The sequence below is a fragment of the Vombatus ursinus genome, unplaced genomic scaffold (genome assembly GCF_900497805.2).
Source record: "Vombatus ursinus unplaced genomic scaffold, bare-nosed wombat genome assembly UNPS02000749.1, whole genome shotgun sequence".
In the NCBI taxonomy this organism is placed as follows: domain Eukaryota; kingdom Metazoa; phylum Chordata; class Mammalia; order Diprotodontia; family Vombatidae; genus Vombatus; species Vombatus ursinus.
In genome coordinates, this window is record NW_020940527.1 from 5,758,128 (window position 1) to 5,782,842 (window position 24,715).

The 24,715-nt window shown below is 40.4% G+C and overlaps 2 protein-coding genes across 9 annotated transcripts in view; one reads left to right on the plus strand and one right to left on the minus strand.

The window, feature by feature from the left end:
• KAT6B (lysine acetyltransferase 6B) overlaps positions 1-8,225 on the plus strand; it is a 222,770-nt gene extending 214,545 nt beyond the window's left edge. For all 8 annotated transcript variants that reach the window (XM_027858756.1, XM_027858761.1, XM_027858752.1 and 5 more), the window contains 2 exons: positions 1,033-1,321; positions 4,490-8,225. In XM_027858756.1, coding sequence (XP_027714557.1) covers positions 1,033-1,321; positions 4,490-6,987 — 2,787 coding nt within the window. In that variant the 3' untranslated portion in view covers positions 6,988-8,225. The remainder of the gene's footprint in view (positions 1-1,032; positions 1,322-4,489) is intronic.
• An 8,283-nt stretch (positions 8,226-16,508) lies between these two features.
• Positions 16,509-24,715, minus strand: part of LOC114039965 (dual specificity phosphatase DUPD1) — a 30,885-nt gene continuing 22,678 nt past the window's right edge. The window contains exon 3 of the mRNA XM_027857941.1: positions 16,509-16,750. Within this exon, the coding sequence (XP_027713742.1) occupies positions 16,509-16,750 (242 nt within the window). The remainder of the gene's footprint in view (positions 16,751-24,715) is intronic.

The window sequence follows — 24,715 nt, forward strand, 5'->3', positions numbered from 1 at the left end:
GAGCCTGTAGGGAGACTTCAAGGACACCAGGAGCTAGAAATGAGGAGAACATGGGGCACAGTCAGTGAAAATGGCCAGAGCTGAGAGATGGAGGATCATGTTCAAGGAATAGCAAGGAGGCCAGGGTCACTGGATCGCAGAAGGTGTAAGAAGACTGGAAAGATTGGGGGGTGGACAGCAGGTGATAAAGGGAATTTTATATTGGATCCTGGAGGTGATAGGGAGCCACTGGAGTTTATTCAAAAGGGGGGAGGACAGGTGACGTGGTCAAACATGCAGTTTAGTAGAGTAGAAGATAGACCGATATGGGGAGAGACTTTATGACAGGGAGACTCACCAGCAATAGTCTAGACTATTGCAGTAGTCTAGGCATGAGGTGATGAGGACCTGTACCGTTGTGATAACAGTGTCAAAGGAGAGAAGAGAGAGAATATAGGGGAGATTTACAATGGTAAAATTGACAGGCCTTGGATCGATTTTATTCATTGATCTTTATTATACAATTACCAGTCTAGTGTTCCCATTTCACAGACATTGAAATCCTATGAAAATGAGGGCAAGATCTGAGTCATCTTTATGTTTCTCATAGGACCTTATACCTAGTATGTGTTCAGTAAATACTTGTTATCTGTAGAATGAATGTTCTCAATGAACAATGAATGAACTGTTGAAATATTTGTTTGAAACATTTGGCTTTCCATAATTCCTCTAATACTAAAGTTTATGGGACCACAGTGACTGAAGTCAGTATGTCCATTTAGGATATGTGCCAGAGAAGTAAAGGTTTGCTTTTGTAATTTATGTTTGGGCTGTTAAGATTTTCCTCTTAAATCATTTTTTTTAAAAATACTGTTGTGTATTTGGAAATTCTCTTCCATTGTGTCTATGGCCTGGAAAGACTGCTAATAGATGTCCAATGGAAAAGCACATCATTTTTGCCCTCTTAACATGTACTAGTATTAGCATGAATGTTCTTTTCATTTGTCAGTGAAGGGTTCATTAATTCTCAGACATTATTTTTCGAATTTCCAGAGACCTTTTATACTGAAGAAGAAAAGGGGCCGTAAGCGTAGAAGGATCAATAGCAGTGTCACAACAGAGACAATTTCTGAAACTACAGAAGTGTTGAATGAGCCGTTTGATAACTCCGATGATGAGCGGCCAATGCCACAGCTGGAGCCTACCTGTGAAATTGAGGGAGAAGACGATGACTTGAAACCTGCCATTAGAAAAGTATTCCAGTTTCAGTCTGGGAAACAGAGACAAACTGAGGAAGAAGAGAAAGACAATCATTGCTTTAATAATGATGACCCTTGTAGGAGTAAGTAGAATTGGCTCTTTTGTTTAACAAAATCATTGTGATTGAATTTTCGTGACTAGCTGAAATCCAAGAAGTAGCATCTTAAAGACTAAAAGACATCTATGAAACTGCATTTCTTTCCTCCACCTAAACAATTATCTGCCATATTCTCTAAGACTTTCCAGGGAATGGAGAGTTCACCTCCTCTTCCTAAAGTTAAGTTCGGTGCTGAGTAACCTCCTAGAGTAAGAATGTTTTATGGGATATGCTAACCTCACTGTCCAGATTTAGGGTTAGCCCCGGAACCTTGATATTCATCACTAAAAGCCATTTCTAATAACTAGAACCATCTGACCATGCTCTTTTTTCGGGTCATGGCTTTGAGGTTTGTAAGGAGGTTTCCCCTTTTTTATTAATTTTTTGTGTGCTGCATGTCTCTCCTCTGCTCTCTGCCTGTCTTCTATTCAACAGTGTGCTGACATGCTATTTAGAGCGAGCGTTCTTCCAGTAGTGTGTGATTACAGAGAACAAAAGGGACTCGTTTAGCCTTGGGAATAGTTTGACATGTTGGTTCTTCCTCCCTCATGTAACCAGTCAGGAGAAGAGAAACCGTTTTCATAGGTTGAGTCACAGAATCTCGGAGTGGAAAGTCCACTAGAGGCCATCCAATCCAACCCACACCCGAAGAATAACTTCTTCTGTAATATCCCTGATGATGTCATCAAGTCCTCTCTTGATCATCTCTCGAGTAAGAAGGGAAATAGTATTCCTTGCTTTGGTCAAGCTGGTCCAGTTCAAAAGTGTTAATCATCTATGGACTAGAAATCTTGCTAAACACTTCAGTAAATATTGATCATCACTTGTGGTGCCCAGGGCATCAACCACAACCACATTTCTTTGGTAGAATGAAGCAGAGTTGGAGGCCTCATATCCCTCCTTAAAAATCTCTACATTGGTGTGTTTGTTTTTTAATCCTTTGTGCTTTTAGGAAAGTTGGTCCTCAGCTAAGTGTAAAAACATATGGATTGAGCTCCTTAATAAGCACATCTTCACCCCCTCCACCGCCCTAACCCCCCACCACTAAAAGGACTGTGTATGTGAAGCAGTCGGAGAATAATGAGCATATCTCATTGCCCTCAAAAAATGACAGAAATCATTCTTTTATTTTTTTCAAGAACCTAGTTTTAAGATCAAAAGCACATATTGCTTGCTTCCATAACCTAGATTTTAAAAACTAGTGGAATCTACTTTTCTGGGGAATACCCTGGGTCAGAGAGATCATTTTTTTTTAAAAAACCTAAATGTATTTCCAGTTCCTGACTTGCTGCTTCTCATGTCCTATAAATAATCCTGATCATTTTCTACATGACTAATATTGTACCTTTTCATTCTCATCTTTGTCCCAGTTGTCTTTAAAAAATCTTAAGTGATCTTAAATTTCTGAATCTCATCCCCCCTTTATGAGTTACTTAAGGACTCACTTTCTGTTTTGGAGAAGTGACGTTTCTCGTTAGCTAATTTAGTTGTAATAGCAGCTAAGATAAGAAAGTAGAATCTGATAACATCAGCTTTGTTATTGCCCTCCTTAAATGCATAAAAATAAGAGATTTTTTTCAAGACTTGAAATAATGATTAGTATAAGTTTTTTATACTTGTTGCTACAAAATGAACTATTTCACATCATTTATACATTCTCTCCATGTAGCAAAATTGAAAATAATACTTGCTGGGTAAGTCTACCTATAATCTTTTTATCATCACATAAATGAAGAAGTTTATCTGTCATGGATTGGTTGAGTGGGAGACAGGTATATTCTGGCAAAGAAAATCTCTTTTCCAAATTGATTAATTTTTATTTACCCTTACCAAAGTGACATATCCAATAGGGCTGTTAATGAAATTTTTCTTACCTTAAGTTAGCCCTTGCAAGAGTCTGATCCTCAAGATAATAACAATAATAATGAGGATGATGATAGCTAGTATTTATATACACAGCTAGTAAGTGAAGTCAGATTTAAACCCATTATAAACTTCAGTTTTAAGAAGAGTTAAAAATACTTTTTAAAACGCATCCTGATCAAAGTAAAGTAATGAACCAAAATGATAAGCTCCATAAATAAGCCAACTTCTCATGCCCTTAATATTCCTTTTGACAGTAACTGATCCAGAGTATTGCAGGCATAATTTCTGGTAAAAGAAGCAAGTATATTGTAACTGTTCAAATAAATGTAAAGATAAACTTACTCCATTTATAGCATATAAATGTAATCATCTTACGAGAAACTATAAACAGATGCACCTAGGGGTTTGGTATATTTAGTTATTCACTAGTTTATTTCACTACTTACAATTTATGATAGGAAGAACATGTAGGTCATATTCATGTCATTTGAGGTCATTTTAATTTAGTAAATGTCAATCTAGAGTTTTTCAACTGTCTAAATTATCAGTAGATTTATATTTATGAATGTTACTTTAAATAATTTAATGTAAAGAAATGGTCTGTTAATTAAATCTTTATGTGAGGGAGTTCTTGCAATTAATCCATCTTTGTTTCCTATTCAAATAGTTTTGCAATTGTCTGTGTTTTAGAGAAAAAAACACAAATTTAAGAAAAACAGAAGTTAAGGTTTTCTAAGTAACCAAGCTTTTAAAGTAGTTCTCTGCAATAGCATGTAGGGATGATTCGGGTTAATCTAAACCTTTTCAACTTGTATATTTCCTGAATTTTCATTGATAAAATTGTCTTTTTAACATTGTAGTACTAGGGACTATTACAATAGGGGAGTTTTTAATCTCTTTAAATGTCATTCTTTATGAATATTGCAGTTGCATATATTAGCTACTATAATGGTATTGATATTGCCTTTATTCCTAATGGCAGAGAGAGAGAGAGAGAGACAGAAACAGAAAGAGAGAAAAAGACAGAGCAACAGAGAGAGAGTGAGAGCGCAGAGAGAGTTTGTGCGTGTGCACCTGATGTAGTGCTCTTCTCTTAGTTTTTTTACTTGGTTTATATGAAAGTATTATTATTTACAAGTCTTTTTTTAGTATGTTTTAACCTCTAAAATATTATATTTAAAACCGTGTTTTATTAATTAATTTGGAAAAGGAAGTTCAAGATATTAATGATTATGCCTTCTAAGACTCTTTTTTTTATATTTTTCCCTGTTCTATTACCTCATAAAGACAACACAGATAATTCAAATAATTTAAAAGAAGACAGTGTAGACAATCCAGAATCTCTAAAGTGCAAACAAGGATGGCCAAAAGGAATGAAGCGTGGCCCATCTAAATGGAAGCAAAACAAAGACAGGAAGAGTGGTTTTAAACTGAACTTGTATACCCCACCCGAGACTCCGATGGAGCCTGACTACCAAGTGACGGGAGAAGAGCAGAAGGAAGCCAGCGAAGAGAAACCAAACCACGTTCCTGTTGTGGCGGAGGAGGTGGTAAAAGAGACTGATCAGCCCATGCAGCCCCAAAATGAAAATGGAGGTGAGGCGTCTATACCTCCGAGCCCCGGAAAGTTACCTTTCGAAAAATCAGAGAATGATACAGTGAAGCCTGAGGAGGAGGAAGAAGAGGAAGAAAGAACTGTAGAAAGAGACTCGGACAGTGCTAAAAGCCAAGAAGGAGGCCCAGCAGAGCTGTGTGTGGGAAAAGAGGGTCCAGAGCATTTGGATGATCATGAAGAAGAGGAAGAGGAGGAGGAAGAGCCCTCCCGTAACGAAGATCACGATGCCGATGATGAAGATGACGGTCATGCGGAGGTCACAGAAGCGGAGAGAGAGGAGCTGTCGGGAGAAGCTTTCAAGGAGGTGTTGGAGAACCAGGAGACTTTTTTAGACCTAAGTGTTCAAACTGGTCATTCAAACCAGGAAAACTTAATGGACTGTGGCATCGACCTGGCAGCTTCATGCAGCAGTGAGCCTAAGGAGCTTCCTGCAGATGCAGAAAGTGTGCCCGAGGCTGGTGGGGGACACCTGGAAGGTCCGGCAGAGGGTCAGGACCAAAAGAAGAGCCAAGATTTAAGCTCTGAATTCAAAGAGGAAACCACAGAAACCATGGAGATTGACTCAGAGACTGTACAGGCAGTTCAGTCTTTGACCCAGGAGAACACTGGACAGGACGACGCCTTCCAGGAGTGCACTGAAACTCAAGAGGCCTGCAGAAGCCTGCAGAACTATTCACAAGCAGACCAAAGCCCACAGATCACCACTCTGGACGACTGCCAGCAGTCCAACCACAGCAGCCCCGTCTCATCCGTCCATTCGCATCCCAGTCAGTCAGTTCGTTCTGTCAATAGTCCGAGTGTTCCTGCCTTGGAAAACAGCTACGCTCAAATCAGCCCTGATCAAAGCGCCATCTCTGTGCCGTCTTTGCAGAACATGGAAACCAGCCCAATGATGGATGTCCCCTCGGTTTCAGATCATTCTCAACAAGTTGTAGACAGTGGATTTAGTGATCTGGGTAGTATTGAGAGCACCACTGAAAATTATGAAAACCCAAGCAGCTATGATTCTTCCATGGGCAGTAGTATCTGTGGAAATAACTCTTCACAAAACAGCTGTTCCTATAGCAGCCTCACATCCAGTAATCTGACCCAGAGTAGTTGTGCGGTCACGCAGCAAATGTCCAACATGAATGGGAGCTGCAGCATGATGCAGCAAACGAGTATCAGTTCTCCCCCTACTTGCAATGTCAAGTCTCCTCAAGGTTGTGTGGGGGAAAGACCCCCCAGTAGCAGCCAGCAGCTATCTCAGTGCAGCCTGGCTGCCAATTTCACCCCTCCTATGCAGCTAGCAGAAATCCCCGAGACTGGCAGTGCAAACATTGGCCTGTACGAGCGAATGGGTCAGAGTGAATTTGGGGCCGGGCATTACCCTCAGCCATCAGCTACCTTCAGCCTTGCCAAACTGCAGCAGTTAACGAATACTCTTATTGATCATTCATTGCCTTACAGCCATTCCGCTGCTGTAACTTCCTATGCAAACAGTGCCTCTTTGTCCACACCTTTGAGTAACACAGGGCTTGTTCAGCTTTCTCAGTCTCCACATTCTGTCCCCGGGGGGCCCCAAGCACAAGCTACTATGACCCCACCCCCCAACCTTACTCCTCCACCAATGAATTTGCCACCTCCTCTTTTGCAACGGAACATGGCTGCGTCCAATCTTGGCATCTCTCACACCCAAAGACTGCAAACTCAAATTGCCAGCAAGGGCCACGTGTCCATGAGAACCAAATCGGCATCTTTACCACCAGCTGCAGCAGCGCATCAGTCACAAATCTATGGGCGCACTTCACAGACTGTAGCCATGCAAGGCCCCGCGAGGACTTTAACCATGCAGCGCGGAATGAACATGAGCGTGAACCTAATGCCTGCCCCAGCCTACAACGTCAATTCCGTGAACATGAATATGAACACTCTCAATGCAATGAATGGGTACAGTATGTCCCAACCCATGATGAACAGTGGCTACCACAGTAATCACAGCTACATGAATCAAACTCCCCAGTACCCTATGCAGATGCAGATGGGCATGATGGGAACCCAGCCATATGCACAGCAGCCAATGCAGACACCGCCCCACGGTAACATGATGTACACCGCTCCTGGACATCATGGGTACATGAACACCGGCATGTCGAAACAGCCCCTCAATGGATCCTACATGCGAAGGTAGGCTAGGTGGGGAGTCACATAACCTAACTGGCATCACTATTGGATTGATCTGCACAAACGTCTTTGGAAAGTACGATTTCAAAACCAGCAATTGGTGTGAATGCAAAAACATTTGTTGGCACCATTTATTTAAAAAAAAAAAAAAAAAAAGCTGTATGCAGCAGAAAGCCTTATCCACGCTGTTCCCCTTTGTTTCGTTTTCCTTTTCGTGGTACCTCTGTTTCTGTTCGTTTCCTATGAAGTTCTCTGCAAAGGAAGGCCTCTCTCTTTGGACTGCAGTTCTGTGGCAGCCACTTGTGCCTGCTCCCGTTTAAATGAATAATGAGGATGTCCGGCCCCCAAGTTATCCGTTATAATACTGAACCTTTAGCTTTTTTCCCCCCTCTCCCCTTCAGCTCCATGTAAATGCCTTTAGCATTTCAGTTATTGTATATTTTGTTTAAGGTGACACTTCCGCATGCCGCTGAGGTCTTTGTTAGTGACAGTGCATTTCGTAGTACTGTACAAGTGTTGTGCTAACGGTAAGCCATTTCTTCAGTTTTTTGCCTTGATTAGGGTACCCTAATTTGAGGGTTTAAAAAAACTATATTTTTGTTAATTATAAAACTGTAAAAAGCTCTAAAAGCTGTTCACATTTTGTTAGTTGAAAGGGTTTTATTGCTAAATGTTTGGTGTAAAGTTAAGACCCTTTCCCATTTTGGTGACAGATTTCTTTGGGGAAAAAAAGGCAGCTTTCTGTTTTATAAATGCAGACTTCTGTTTATGGAATGAAGCATATCTCAGTGTTTATCTGTCAAGTTTTGAAACATTTCATATATGTCCAAATACTTGGCAGCATTTTAAAAAAAGTGAATTTGGTGTAAAGTTGCTATTTTATGGAAATGCCTCTAACTTTACATTTTCATTCCATCTGTAGATTTTTCTATCTTTATAAAATATTGGAGTTATTTTTTAAGGAAAAATAGAGCAGTAGCTTGTGAATAGCCCAAACTAAGCTTACAAATCGCATGTAAAAAAGCAAAAAGGTATTTGTGTCTGTTTATATCGCTTCCTTTTTTGTAGCCTTTGTACCTGTACAGGGTGACTGGAAGGGCCAAGCAGAAGAGGCGTAATCCATGTATAAAATAGGAGCCAGCGACACTCTTGTATTTATCTGTTCTCTTTTTAGTCAGTCACTTCAAAAAGAAAAAAAAAAGCTGTACATTTTAACATAAAATAAATTATGATGAGCCATTTTTAGCCTCTTGTGTCTTGTCATATTATGATGATTAACAGAAAATGACCAACTGAGCTGTATTGTTTGTTACATCTCTGTAGCTTAAACACTGCCTCCATCTCAGAACACATACACATTTGGGGAAAATAAGTTATTTAGCATCAATTTGGAGTTCTGGGTTGTTGGGGAGGTTTTTTGTTTTTTAAAATACCACTAAATAAAAGTAATATCTAATAAAAGCGTGACAATACCAAATATCTATTTAATAAATTAATTTATATGAATTTTAATGCTTTTCATGAAAGAAGTTTATTTTATGCTAGTGCATACATTCTGTATGCCAGTCATTGTCTTTAAAATAAAGTTACTTTGTTTTCTTTCTTTTTGACTTTGATCTTCATTTGCAAAGGAAACCTGTACAAATAGAGAGCATGCAAATGCCTCCATTCACACAGCCATTAAAAACACACTTCACAGCAATGTCATTTTAACAGTGATTCCTAAAAACTTAGCCCTAAATGCAGCTGACTTGGGGATTGCATTCTTGAAAAGGAAAAGCCATTCTTAAAGAACTGGTTGAAATTATCGCTACCGAATGTATTTTTTCTTCAAGACTCCAAAATATTAATCAGTGACTGACAGCAACAAAATATAAGCAAAAATCATTGCATGTAATTAGCAGATGGGAAGTTCTTATGCACTATATAGAAGTTAGAATTCTTGTAGCTACCAGTTCGGAGATTAATTAGTGATTTAGATCCTATTAACTATCCCATCAAACATACTCAGAATGGACCTCTTCATAGTTAGCATTGGTTGTCATAACCAGTGTGTTCCTGCAAAGTAATTAATCAGATTTATTCTTGTTTTATTAAGTAACAGTAGTTATAATCTCACTGTCATTCAGCAGAGTACCAGATGCCATACAAGTCTCATGATGTGTGTGCCAAAACAAAATATAAAAAATACAACGGGCAGCATATAATTGATTTACTCAGCAAACATTTATTAAGCACCTATTTTGATGAAGTGAGTCTATGTCTCATCTTTAACAGCTTTTTCTATTTTAATCAGAACTCCCGAGTTCAGAAATCCTTGTGAGTCTAAGGTTTCCATCGTCCACTATAGACAGTGTGCCAGCCACGGAAGTGTTGTTTGATCAGACTCTATGTCTGGTCAAAGTTGGTAGCTATCTGTAATGTGCATCCTGGGCCTGACTGCCACAAGACAGTCTGGGGAAAAGGAAGTTTTAATTTAAGGGAGGCATTGCTGGATCACTCTCTGGAATCTCCTTCACACATACCTGTGCTCACCTCCCACCTGCCTGTCTCAAGGTGTCTGAGGTCCTTGGGGAAATCAACTGAGGCTTAAATACATCCAGGCTGAGGAGTCAAAATGTCTGCAGTTTGGATTTGTGAGCATTTGAAAATGTTATATTAAATTTAATTAGGAAAATAGACAAGTCATGTGTTGACTTCTTAGGAAGCTTAGGTTGCTGTGCTCACTCAGTAGCTGAGGAACCCACCTTCATTTCTTTGTACCTTCAGCCTCTCAGTGATAAGTAAGAGACCTTCTAGGAATATCTGTGAATTTGTTCAGAGGGTTTATTTCAAGTGAGGTACACTGGTTGAAAGACCTCAAAATTGACAAGTCAGGAGTAAGAAGGAATTTGACTTTTAAAAAAATTGAACTTAACTCCATGACCTGGGGAAGGAAATCATGACAAAATTCATTTCGAGGGAAGAATGATTGCAAGACAAGAAGTTGCTTCATTAGCTTCAATAAGCAATTCGAGTGTTCTCCTTTCACCCTAATGGGTTTGTTTGAGATACCCTTGATGAATTCAAGGCACCTGGCTCAGATAAACTTAAATCCTTGAGTCTTGAAAGGACTGCTGAACCACTGTCAGTGTTATGCTTAAGATCATGGAATGTAGAAGACACATCAGAGAATGGGAGAACAGCAAATGTCCCAATACCTACAACCACCACCACTCCCCCAGAAAAACCAACCTAACAGAACGGTCTGAAGGCCAATGAGCTTAATTTGATTCCTGGGAAATTTTTAGAACCGATCATTAAAGAAATGGTTGAGAAATGTCTTGAAAGGGAAGTAGGGATTCCCAAGAGCCAGAGTGGCTTCAATCGAGAATAGGTCATGCCAGAGTAACCTCAATTTTTTTTGTCAGGATTACCAAACTAGTAAATGAGAAGGCTGTGCATGTATTTTACCTAGATTTTAGCAAAGCCTTTGATAACATAGAGATTCAGAAATGGTTACATGACAACTCAGAGTCATGACAGGAGTGCCCTAGGGATCTGTGCCATTTAAATAAGGCATAGATTGTATGCTTGTCATATTTGCAGATGATGACTCCGATGATTGAGAGGATCAGGATCCAAAAGCCTCTGGACAGGCTAGAGCATAAAGCTGAACCTAATGAATTTCAATAGGGATAAATGCAATTGGCTACAAAAAAAATCAGTTTCTCAAGTATAAGATTGGGAAGGCATGGTTAGATAGCAATTGTTCTGAAAAAGATCTGGAGGTCTTAGTGGACTGTGTTTAATATGAGCCAGCTGTATGATGTGGCAGCCAAAAAAACCTGACCTTTAACTGCATTAAGAGGGACCTGGCTTCCAGGAATGGCAAGGCGATAGTCCTGCTGTTACCCTACCTTTGTCAGATTCATCTGCAATGCTGTATTCAAGTCTAGGAACCCCAGTTTAAGAAAAATATTGATAAGGTAGAGAGAGTCCAGGGGAAGGTAACCAGGATCGTTAACGGCCTTGAGGTCATGTCATATGAGGGGTGGTTGAAGAAACTGGTATGTTTAGCCAGGAGAAGAGAAAACTAAGGGTGGTGGGAGGGGAATGATAGCTGTCTTCAAGTATATGGAGCACTGTCATTTGGAGGAGGGGTTAGGCCTGTTCTGTTTGACTTCCAAGAGCAGAACCAGAAGCAGATGATGGAAGCCAAAAAGAGACCAATTTAGGAGATGTCAGGGGGAAAAAACTCCCTAACAATCAGAGTTGTCCCAACGTGGAATAGGCCGGCTTGAGAGTCACCAAGTTACTTCTCAGAAGAGATGAGGCAGCGGCTTGCTGGGTGTTTCATATTGGGGATTCAGCTCTGTTGAGTTCTCTTCCAGCTGTCAAAGTCTGTGGCTCTGGAAGACTCTCATTTGCTAAACAAGTTTTATCTTCTCTGAAATCAATGTTTTTGTATCAGATTGTTGTGATTGTTGCTTCTGAAAGAAAGGGTAGAGTTTTGGTTTTTTTTTACTAGAAAATGTATACTTTAGGAATATCCATTGCAGTGTAGAAAGTCATTGTGACCCAGACACATGGTTTCCTTTGGGATTCATTCACCCTCTTTTCAGTTGAAGTTTCAGGTTTGTTTTTTGTTATGTGTTTCAAACATATCTTGTTCAATGTTTTGCGGCCTCACGTGCAGTGTCCACTCTGATTTGCTACATTTATATATATCTGGAAGTTTAATGTACATATGAGTAGTTTGCCATGAGATAACACAGTGTAAACAGAGTAGAAACCCAGAAATCGTGACTTCTGTGTTCTCTCCATTTGAGTATTTTGTAATTTTTTTGAAATATTTGTGGACAAATAAAACCTACGCTACAGGAAAAAAAAAAAAAGAAAGTCATTGTGACTCATTGCTATTTAGGATTTTTTTTGAGTGATCTCAAAATAAAAAGCCACAGATGGGTGTTTGGAGCCACATGTATCTAATGGCAGATCCATACATGTTTGCATGTTGTCATTGAAGTATAATCCTATCATGGTGAAATTGCTGGACTTTTGAAGATATGGACTCAGATGCCATCTCTGACATTCCCTACCTGTGTGACCCTGAGCACTTTGCTTTATGCCCCCATGCCACTTCTCTTGACTAAGTTGAGAACAATTGCTAATCTACATTTATAATCAACAAGCATGTATTAAGTGCCTCCTGTATGCCACATGCTGTGCCAGGCACTGGGGATATAAAGACAGAAGCCCTCTGGGGGTGGATAAGATGGGAGAATGGGAAGTACGACGTGTAAATGTGAAGGACATGAAGCCTTTAGAGCTGATGTTTTTACTCCTTTATTTGCTTAGCTGACTTAAGTCCACAACTCACCGCAGAAGGAGAAGGTACTCTGGAATTCCCATCTTCCTTCGGGACTGTGTTCCTCTGCACAAATGGGGAGTAGAGAGTTGACCTCAGAAGCCATCTCAAGGGTAGAGGGCTAGTAGAACCCAGGATAGACATGAAGCCTCAATTCCCTTCCTCTCTTTTCCATTTCTTTTAAACAAGATACATATATTTTTTAAAAATTTAATAGTAGCTAGCATTTACATAGCATTTGTAAGGTTTGCAGTGCACCTTACAAATATCTCATTTCAACCCCACAACAATTCTTTGAGGTAGATGCCATTACTTATCTCCATTTTATATATGAGGAAACTGAGGCAGGAGGAGGTTAAGTGACTTGCTCAGGGTCACACAATGTTTGAGGCTGGATTTCAGCTCGGGTCTTCCTGACCCCAGGTGGAGTATTCTGTGCGCTATGGCATCACCACAACTTTGTAGTTGAAGTTTACTACCTATTTTCTTCACAACAGCCCATAAAAAGTAGATATTGCCATTTCATTTGTGAGGATATTGAAGTTCATAGAGGTTCTGTGACGTGTGTGGTCACATAGCTGGCAAACAGCAAAATTTGGCTCCAACTCAGACTTTTTCCCTTTAACTCCAGTGAGCCTTCTTTATCCTACCACTTTCAATCTGTTTAGGGTTGTTAGGGTATTAAAGTGTTCAGGCTTATTTTTCCCTTCTCCAGACAGTTTTCAGCTTTAACTTATCCTGACCTTATTTAATAATTTGATACTTCATCATTAGTTAAAAGTTTCTTTTTTTTCCTCTGTAGACATCCTGATAAGGTTATCATGTGTTATCCAACTATTCCCATGCCCACCAACATTTGACAGATTTTAGTCAGCATTTCCCCTTTTAGATTCATATAAGAGTTACTGGTTTATTGTGCATATTCAAATTTTCATTTCACCATGATGTTTGGCTTTCAATTTGGGACTTTTTACAGAGTAATTTCTGTTTTTAAAATTATTACTAAACCAGTATTCTCATAGAATCATTGTATTAACACCCTTTTCCTGTGTGTTGACACTGAGGTGCATTATATGTGCCCCTCATCAGGTCAGGCCCTTTCCTAGGAGAGCAGATTACAGATCAGAGTATCCTGGGGCTCAGGTCTCTGTTGTTTTTTCCCTTCTGAGAACCAACCAACCACAAAGGTCTGCCCCAAAGTCCCAAAGATGTGCCTGACTGCATGTAAGTTCAATCCAAATCCCACCATCAGGAACTCATTTTATACTTGGCTACGTTCTCCCTGTTTCAGGAAAGGTCCCGTTTTCTTCTTGGGTTATCAGCCTTTTAAAAAAAAAGTTGTTATCATAGGGTATGCTTTCTTCCACATCTTGTCTCTGTCTCCGAATATGGCATCCCAGATAGCGTCTCGTTGTGTTTCATCTGAATTGAAATCCCTGATATCTGTTATCAACTGCACTGTCACTGTCGCCATATTTGCGTGCAGAAAGGAAATTGACTGGCACTTAAACGTTCTTAACCGAATTACTTACCATTCAGGAAGATGACTTTACCGCTTACTTAACAAAGATGTAATTTAGGGTATAGTCACTTACAAAAGACAAGCCAGCCTTTGTGGTTGACTCATTGCACTTCTATGCAGAGTTCCAGTTTCCATAAGTCCCTCCCCGCCCTTTCCCATTTTCTCCTAAATTTGTAGGTCCAAGGTCTAAGATGTAGATTATATTAAATATAGATTAGATATATTAGATTTATTTCATGTTTCAACCTTTAGGTGGTAGTTCTCAGATCAGCAGCTAAAAATTTTAATCCCAAATCTATTTGTGTCTCATTGGATAAAGCTTTTGGGGTGTCTGGTGCAGGGGGCTTTATCCAGGTAGGTCTAGACCTCCCTCTGATTCTTCTAGATTTTGGTTATTTCTTCCACTGTATAGAATTCTTCCATATTCTAGCTTATAGCCAACCCATCCCAGAACTCTTAGTAAAATAGGGTGTATCTGCCAAGCAGATTAGAGTGGTCCTGTAGACAGTGAGTGAAAAAAGGACATTAAAATTTAAATTGTACCATTCCAGCATCAATCCTGTCCTTCAAGCAACTCATTATTAGTAAAATTAATTAATAATAACAATTCACATTCATATAGTGCTTTAGGTTTTATAAAGTACTTTCTTTACAACAACTCTGTGAGGTAAGTAGTGTAAGTATTGTCTCCAGCTCATAGATGAGGCAGAGAACTTCTACAAAAATATTTTTATTTTTTTAATATTTTATTTTTTTTCCAATTACATGTAAAAACTTTTTAACATTTGTTTTTAAAATTTTTGAGTTCCAAAGTCCCTCCCTCCTGCATGTTTCCCCCCCATTGGGAAGAGAAGGCAAACACTTTAATATAGGTTATACAATGTGTAGAGATGGGGAATATATCCATATTAGCTATTTTGCAAAAGAAAACAGACCAAAAAAGAAAAGGTTTTTTTCCTTTTTTTAAAATTTGCTTCAATTTGCATTCAGACTCCTCCATCTGTTCTTTCTCTGGAGGTGGATAAGCATTTTTCATCATGAGTCCTTTGGCATTGTCTTGTATCATTATATTGCTGAGAATAGCTAAGGCTGCACAGTTGATCATCATACAATATTGCTGTTACTATGTACACTGTTCTTCTGGTTCTGTTCACTTCACTTTGCATCACTTCTTGTAAGTCTTACAAGAGATATTCTTTCTAGGCACTGAAAAGTTGAAGATGAAATAAATGGGAATTTACCTACTTGAGAGAGGTTAAGTGAGACATAGTTCAAGACTAGATCTCAGGTTTCTGAGCTCCTAATCTTAATTTTTGTTGTTTTTCAGTTGTGTCTGACCCATTTGGGGTTTTCTTGGCAGAAATACTAGAGTGGTTGGCCATTTCCTTCTCTAGCTCGTTTTACAGATGAGGAAACTGAGGCAGAAAGGGTTAAGAGACTTGCCTAGGGTCACACAGCTAGTAAGTGTCTGAGACCAGATTTGAACTTGGGTCTCCCTGACTTCAGGCCCAGTGCTCTATCCACTGCACCACCTCGCTGCCCCTGCTACTAATTTAATGCTAACACGTTTTTAAGAAAAGCAGTGTGGTAAAATGGGAAAAGTAAATAGAGATCTAGGTTCTAGTAATTACTATGGCACCAATTTAACTATCTGACCTTGTGCAAACTATACTCTCTGTGCCTCAGTTTCCTCATCTGTAAAGTAAGAAAATTGGACTAGATGTACTTGATCCATTGCAGCTCTAATATATGATTCCATGTGTGGGATAGGAAAAGATCTCTCAAAAAAAAAAAAATTGACAGACGGTCCCTGTTCTTGCTTTTGTTCTACCCAGACCCTTTCAGACTCATCTGTTCTTTGTAGCTATAGAGAGGTGAAGTGAATCTGGGTACTTGTGTCAGGCCTATCAGATGAGGCATTAGGAAGCTAGGTTGTAAATTCTGGAAAGGGCCATTTTGCATGTGCATCGGCCTGCTCAGGTAATCACTCCCCAAAGGTCGCATTAATGAATGCTGGGGTAAGCCTAGAACAGATCCTGGGTGGTCCAGGATGAGATGATGAAAGGACAGTGCTCGGTACTATGAACAGAGTTATGGAAAGAGAAATCAGGAAATACCCACAGGAGGTGATGTGTTAACATAACACTCTCATAACACACCCCTAATGCCATAAGCCCACATTTTGGTTGCTATAAAATTTGTGTTGTTAAAAAAAAAGAAATGTTCTAAGGGAAAACGTGCCTTTCCTCCAAGACAGGACCAGAAGTTTGAATCATAGCACGGTTTCTGTGTTTTCCAGTCATTCCCACCTCCCCATTACAGACTGATATAGTTTCACTAAAGCACTACATGCTCATCTGCAACCAATTCCACTATAAAATCCTTTGCCTTTTCCTCTTACTGTGAAACAAAGATTTAAACCCTAAAAGGTAGCAGCTTAGGGAGTATAGGTTTTATATGATCTCCTAAAATGCTCCATGGTGCTCTCTGTGATGCTCAAAACTATTCCGGGGAAATAATGGCTCACTGCCATGTTTTCCTTCTTTGTGCCAAAGAACTTTAAGGGACTATTGGGTTTTTTGTTTGCCTTTTTAAAAATATGTTTCTCCAGTGCAAAGTACTTGGGGGCAACTGTGTGTGAAGGGGTCTTCAAGCCTTAGATTTCTTTCTCTTCCAAGTTCTCTTCTTCATTAGACTGAGCATTCTGCCTTTGGAGGAGAAGCTGTTTGTCCAGTTCCCGGAGCTGTTTGAGAAACCCACGATTGGGCAGAACGCAGCGATTCTTGGCGACTTGTTCAATGGCCTCCACCACTGTCATGTTCCTGTAAATCATCAGGTATGCCAAGACTAAGGTAGCTGAGCGACTCCGGCCCATAGCACAGTGAACTAGAATCTTATCTGCAGAAAGAGGAGAGAGGAGAAAAAAGCCACACATATCAGAAAACTAGAGAAAGAGCCTTGCAAATAATCCCTTTCTCTCACCTCCCTAACAGCTTCTTTTTTAACATTTTTTTGGGGGGGTGAGGCAACTGGATTTAAGTGAAATGTCCAGGGTCACACAGCTAATAAGTGTTAAGTATCTAAGGCCAGAGTTGAACTCAGGTTCTCCTGATTCCAGGTCCGCTGCTCTCTCTACTGCACCACCTAGTTGCCCCCCTCAACAACTTCTAAGTAAGGTTTTCCAAACTACTGTGCTAGGAAACCATATCAATCAATCAACAAATATTAAGCACTAACTGCAATGCCAGGCGCTGTTCTAGATGCTAGGGCTACAAAACCAAAACCAAAATGATTCCTACCCTCAAGGAGCATATATTCAATTGAAGGCCCTAGCAAGAATATCTTTCATAGAATCTCTCTGCTTCTGAGATATATATCTACAAATATATATATATATATATATATATATGTATTTGTGTGTACATGCATATATACACATATATATCATATGTGTATATATACATATAAGTATACAAATTTTAAAACCTTCAAGAGAGATACAGGACAACCTGGGGAGAAGGTACTAGCATCTGGGGCTACCAAGAAAGAGCCCATACAGAAAGTGATAACATAGAGTTCAAGAGGGAGAGCATTCTTGGCATGAGGAACTGTCAGTGCAAAGCAAAGAAAGCAGAGATGGCGTGTCCTGTGTAAGGAAAAGCAATGGGGTCAGTTTGGGTGGGTGGCTGGCTGTAGAATATATGAAGGGGAGTAATGTGTAATAATCCTGGAATGGTAGGATAGGGTCAGTTTGCAAGAACTTTAAATGCCAAAAAAATCTTTGAAAAAAAGAACTTTAAATGCCAAATACTATCAATGCTATTGTTATTGATAATAGCTGGCATTTATATAGGCTTTTAGCTCTACAAAGCATTTTATGTTGATTTATTCATTTGAGCCCCACAACCATACTATGAGGCAGGGACTGCTGGCATTATTATTAACATTTTATGGAAGAGAAACTGGGACTTGGGCTCAGTGACTTGCCTATAGTTACACAGCTAATCAGGTGGGATTTGAACCCAGATTCTCCTGATTCTGAGGCCGTCGGCTTTCACCGAGGACTCCTTAGTTTTGTGACAGTCACTGACGTTGGCATCCTCTTCAAGGAATGGGAGAGGGTGAAATGGATGGGCCAGGTGTGATCCCCCTCCAGTATTTCCACAGCTGCTGGATTAAGACTGGCAACTGAATGTGAGGAAGAACATTCCCCCCCAGGCAGACTTTCTTTAGTTCTTGTGTTTGGCTATGCTAGGGATCCCAAGCCCTCACCTTGGTTGACAGTCACAAGTGTCAATCTCAGGAGAGACAGGATAATGTCACGGAAAGAGTCGTCTGTCAGAAGCTGGGAAACCTGAGTTCTGGGTCCAGCTCCACTCCCTAGCTGTGTGACCTTGGGCAGATCGCCTCGTCTCTCTGAGCCTATTTCCTCGCCTGCCAAATGAAGATGTTAAGCTGTAACATCTCCAAAGTCCCTTACAGTTCTCTCAAATTCTACAAAGAACTGGGCAAAGAAATACAACTGATCAGCACAGATCTGTCACTAACCCAGGCAAAACAAACCAAAATCAATCAATAAGCTTTTAAAAAGCGTTTACTGGAGAAAACACTGCTTCAAGGTCAGAAGATTGGATTCAAATCCCACTTCTGATACTTACTTTGAGACCTTGGGAAAGTCATTTAACCTCCCAGCTTCAGTTTTTTCATTTGCATGAGGGGGGTGGACATGATGAATTCTGGGGTTTTCATGCAGTTTCAGACCTATTCAGTGATGAGCAAGAGCCATCTCTGACCAGCTCATGAGAGAAGGTTGTTACATGTTCATTGTGAGCATTTATGCTTCAGAAATCAGCAAATGCTACAAATCAGAGCTTGATTAATTGTTTTGTTGATTGTCTAGACTTAAGAAAGCAATGGAGAACAAAAGCAGTTAATGATGCAGGTTAAATTTTAAAATGTGTCATGCATACTTTTTTTTGGAGAACTAGTTATTAAACATTTACCAGAACACCTCTATCCAGGGCTGTATATTAACAATGGCGGGGGGGGGGGGGGTCATTGACTTCATTGTTACATATAGAAGACTTCACTCTATAAATACTAGCGTATTCATTATGTGTGTGCTATACAAGCATATATCTATGGATGTAAATGCTTTGGTGTGTGTGTTTGGCATCCGTTGAGCAGAACCTTCCTGTACATAGCCCAGAACTCTCTGATCGCCTTTCCAGGATTCCCCTTCCAGTGCCTTACATTAGCCCCTCAAGCTGACCAGCTTCTGCCAAAATAAATACCTCAAAGCGGTCAGTTTCTTATTCCATTACCAATGTAGCCAAATCTTTTTTCTGCTTTTATTCTGGGCATTTCTTTGCTCAGGTAGGAGACAAGATTATTCCTAGCCAGTAACTCCCTGATTCAGGGACTTGGGGCAGGGACAGAACCTCTAGGGTCTAGTTCTCAATATGGACCCTAGAGCTGGGTAACTGACAAGCCCAGCTCCAAGAATGAGTCGCTTCAGTTTCCTTCTTAATCCCCTAGATTGTTCCAGGGGCCCCCCATAACTGGAGCACCTCTTCCTCTCGTGGAAAAAAAGGGTAATTCTTTTTGTCATGACCCAATATTTGAAACAGATGAAAACTGCAGTTCATTTAGCCATCTACTCTGCTAACAAGAGCTCTTAGCATAGGAAGGAGTGGCCGGGGGATCCACAGGGAGAGAAGGAAAACTTAAACATTAGGCCCTGGAGCTGAACTTTGTTTTGGAGAGAAGGGTATTAATACTATCCTCTGCTGTTTGCTGTGTTGATCTCCTGGGAACAAAGGGCCTGTCTCCTCAGAGGCAGCTGGGGATTTGGCCCAAGATCCGAGGACTTTTTTGGATTAGGCCTGCAGAACATCTCTTTCACACCCCTCCCCACCCACCCCCCAGTTTATTGGCCATGGAAACAATCAGTTAGGAGCAGCATGATACGGTAGAAACAGCCCTGACCTGAGAGGGTAGAGACCTGGGTTTCAGTGCCAGTCAGGAATTTTGTGACCTTTTCTTTACTAAGCTATTGTAAGGATCAGAAGAGATCATGTATATAAAGCACTCTGTAAGCTGACAGGCACTATACAAACATCCCTGATCTCTAAAGCCTATTCCAGGGGATTACCTACTTCACCCCAGAATTATGTGGAAGCAATGATTTCCCTTTTTGCCCCAAAGGGCACCTGATTGCTCAAAGATCTTACAAGATCCTGCATGATTTAGTTACCAGATAGGCCTTGGTAAGATCCTGAACCTTTTAGAATTGCTGTAATGGGTCTAAATGAAGCATTTTGCTTCAGGACTAAGACCTATGGTGAATTTCTTTACTTTTATAAAATGAAAAGCCTCTGGCCTCTTCTTCATTTCTGTGTACCACCAACCAAAGTAAAAAGAACCTTAGAGAAAGACCAGCTTGGAAGGCAGTCTTCAAAGGACTGCCCCAAGAATCTATGCTTGACAATTTAACATTTTTATCAGTGACTCAGATAAAGACATGGATGGCATTCTTATCAGATTTGCAGGTGACACAGACCTAAAGGAGAGATGTTAGCACATTGGATGACAAGAGTCAGGATACCAAAAAAAAAAAAAAAATCTTGAAAAGCTAGAGCATTGGGCTCAATCTAACAAACTCATATTTCCATCAGGGGGATGGCATGGGGAAAAGATCTCTACATTAGTGGCCTGGGTTCTAGCTAGAAGCCTCTGCTTCTCACTCTCTCTGTGGCCTGGATCATGTCCTTGGGTTTCAGTTCCTTGTTTGTCAAATAAAGAGTGTTGAACTAAATGAATTTCCTGTTCCCTTTTAGCTGAAAAAAATCTGTGATTCTCCTAAGTGATTTTTATTATCTGGGACAGTTGGCCAGTCCAGATATATTGAATGTGTGCTGTTAGGATGGGCATAATGGTTCTTTAACACGTCATTCTGGGCATTCCAAATCCAGGAGCTGCTCAGTCTAATGCAATGTGACCTGACCATCATGTCAATCAGGGCATTCCGAATCTATGCACTGCTGGGCTAAAGTGATATGACCTGGACATTCTATACATGCTTACGAGGATTCCAAAAATAAGTCAGCACAACCACGTGCGCATTTCAAAGAGAGTATGATGAGGCAAATGAGGAACAATACAGAAGCTTGAAGGAAAATGGGCAGCAGCAAATCATACGAAAATCTGGGAGGGAGAAAAAGGTCTTGCCTTTTGGACATATTGTCCATCAACACTTGTTACATCAAGAGAATATTAATAAATGGTGAATGATCCCAAGCCAAGAGAGCTGTGATTGGGCCTCTGTGTAACTCAACCTAGAGCTGATGAGCGGGATGCTCTTATGACCCGGACCACATCATGAGAGTATATTTAGCAGCCAGTACCAAGGGGTAACCACAGAGAGTGCTAATTTGCAGGCACTGAGAGCAAAGAAATCATGCTGACCTTGATCCGACAATATCATTAAGCCCTACTCTCTGTCTGCCAGCAGGCTGATCTATCCTGTACCATATGCCTGATCTGACCTGCATATATCCTTCCACCTTCCCCCTTCCATCGTGCGGATGCCTGCAGCAATCTACCCTATGTGCTCCTAACAGTCAGGGAAATGCAGATATGACGCATCTTCCCCCGTAAGCCTGATGATGCTGAATAACTACAGCTTTGTCCTGAAATGACATATAACGGATGGAGTCCGTTAATATGCCAGTGCTCTTTCTATATGCAAATGACCTTTAAGAGGGGCCTGCTCTCCATGGGTACACTGGGGGAGTCCCATGTGAGGTTAGTACAAATTCCAATTTTTTTTTCCTTTATATAGTCTTGTAATACTCTTCATTCACTTTTAATTTCTAATTCTTTTAATGCCTAATATCATATTTGACATTTGAGATAACATAGTGTGGTGTTCGGGAGCTGGCCTCATAGTCAAGAAACCTTGGGTTCCAGTCCTTCCCCGATACATACTGGTTGTGTGGCCCTGGATGAGTCATTGACTCTTTCCATGTTCTAGACAACTCTTTCAGATTATAAATTGCAGAATGGATGGAGAGAGAATTTCCTCATTGAGAGTGCTCCATGCCAAATGAAATCATAGGTTCAGTCAACAAATGAAAGCTAGCATGTAGCTCTTTAAAAATATGTGCCTGTACTAACAAACGTATAACCACATCATCCATGCTAACACCATCTGAACACACTTTGAAAAAGTCCAGGGATCAAAGATTTTTTGAGCAACAGGCTTGGAGTCCAAAGACTCCTGGTTCAAATCCTGCCTATCACCGTGACTGAACAAATCACTTAAAACTCTATTTCCTTATCTGTTAAATGAAGGAAATAATACTTGAACTACTCACTTTACTGGGTGGTTGTGATGTGGAAAGTGCTTTGCAAGTCTTAAAACACTCTACAGTTAGCAATTATTGATATTATTGTGGCTTTTCCAAGTGAGAAATTTGACTCCAGCTACTCTCAAAGAAAATCACTCATTGTGATGTGCTGACCGTTTTCCAGGTTGTTAACTTGGCATCCACAAGCTTGTTTTTAACATATTTTGATAACTTTATTTCTAAATAGCTGGTTTCCTTTGTAATCGTATGTGTTTTATTTGACATATTTAAAAGCATCATTCTGAGAAGGGAGAGGAGAGAAAGGGAAACATTTATGAAACATTTGTAATGTGCCAGGCACTGGACTAATTAGCACAATACTCTCTCATTTGATCCTCACAACGACCCTGAAAGGTAGGTGCTATTATGATCTCCATTTTACAGTTGAGGAAACTGAGGCAGACAGAGGTGAAGTGACTTGCCCAGGGTCACACAGCCAGTAAGTTTCTGAGAATTTGATTAGAACTCAGGTCTTCCTGACTCCAGACCCAGTGCTCTGTCTGCCGTAGGACTCCATAGACTTCACCAAACACTGCCAAAGGGGTCCTGGACACACATTTCTCAGCCTCTGAGATTTCTGATTCTGCCTAGGGATCCAAAGCTCTCACTTACGTTTAATTAAAGGAACATTCTATGGTTAGCAATGTCTAAAGTGGTACTTACAGTTCCGTTGTACTATGGTATTTTCATCGTGCTGCTGAAAAGCTGGCAAATGGTGTGTGATTTTGCCCAGCACTAATGTCGGTACCACTCAGGTATCCTTTGTGATTGCGGAACCTCACACCCACCTTACATGACAGCCCTAGCTGCTGTAGGTCACAAGTTTCCTGACATGGATCCAGCCATGAAGGTTCTCGGGCTTCCTCAGGAGCTATTTCCAGTTTTTGTGCGGTGATGAATAGGTTTAGTAACTGGAGACCTTCCATTATGTGACATCCCCACCAAGAGATGTGACTACTGGGACTAATCAGTGAGGCAAGTGAATAGAAACCTGAGCTCTGCTTATAAATGTACTAACAAACCCAACATGCCTTCAGTCACTGGAAACACATAGAAATGCCACCAAAATCTACCACGTAGCACATTGTCTTATATGTGATAAATGACTTTTGCTCTGCTCTCTCCTTCATGGATACCCAGAAGCCTTTGCCTGGGTTGATAGCTATGATAAAGCAAAATTTGTGATCAACTTCCTAGCCTGTGATTTTAAAGGACTGTTATCATCATCATTAAGAAACCCTCAGTAGATCTCACCACATGCCAGGTACCATCCTATAATTCACTTCCCCTAACTTCCTTGGAAAAGCTGTCTGTGCTCAGGACATCCTTCCACTCTCTTCTGAACACTCTGGCTTCCAACCTCATCATCCAACTGAAACTGCTCTCTCCAGAGTTACCAGTGATCTCTTACCTGCAAAATAGGGTGGCTTTTTCTTAGCCCTTATCTCTCTTGACCTCTTTGAAGCATTTGGCACCAATGAACACACTCTCCCCTCCTACATACTCACTCTGTCTTCTCTGGGTTTTTATGAGTCTACTCTGTGCTGTCTTCCTCCCTGCTGGACCACTCCTTCTTAGTCTCCTTTGCTGGGTCTTCATCCATGCCATGCCTACCAGTTGTGGGTGTCCCCAAGGATCTGTCCTGGGTCCTCTTTTCCCTCTATACTATCTCACTTGGTGAACTCATCAGCTTCCATGGGTTCATTATCATCTCTATGTAGACGATGCCCACTTCTATTTATCCATCCCTAGTGTCTCCCCTGAGCGTTAGTCCCATGTCACTAACAGTTGACGCTGATATTTTAAACTGGCTATTCCATAACCATCTCAAACTCAGCATGTCCAAAATAGAACATGTCTTTACCCCAAAACTTGCTCCCCTTTCCAAATTTCACAAACTTTTGCAATCTTGATGTCATCTTCCACTACTTATTCCACATATCTAACCATCTGCCACATCTTGGGGAAAAAAAAACTTATGGACAGTTTCTCAGATAAAAGCCTCATATCTCAAATATATAGAGAACTTTGTCAAATTTATAAGAATATGAGTCATCCCCAATTGATAAATGGCCAAAGGTTATGAACAGGTGATTTTTGGAATAAAAAATCAAAGCTATATTTAATCATATGAAAAAATGTTCTAAGTCATCATTGATTAGAGAAATACAAATTGAAACAACTTTGAGATACCATCTCACACCTATCAGATTGGCTAAAATGATAGAAGGAAATGACAGATGTTGGGAGGGATGCGGAAAAATTGGAACACTTATTCACTGTTGATGGAACTGTGAACTGATCCGACCATTTTGGAGAGTAGTCTGAAATTATGCACAAAGAGTTATAAAACTATGTCTACCCTTTGACCTGCTAGGTCTGTTTCCTAAGGTGATCAGGGAAAAAGAAAAAGAACCTATGTGTTCTAAAATGTTTATAGCAGCTGTCTTTC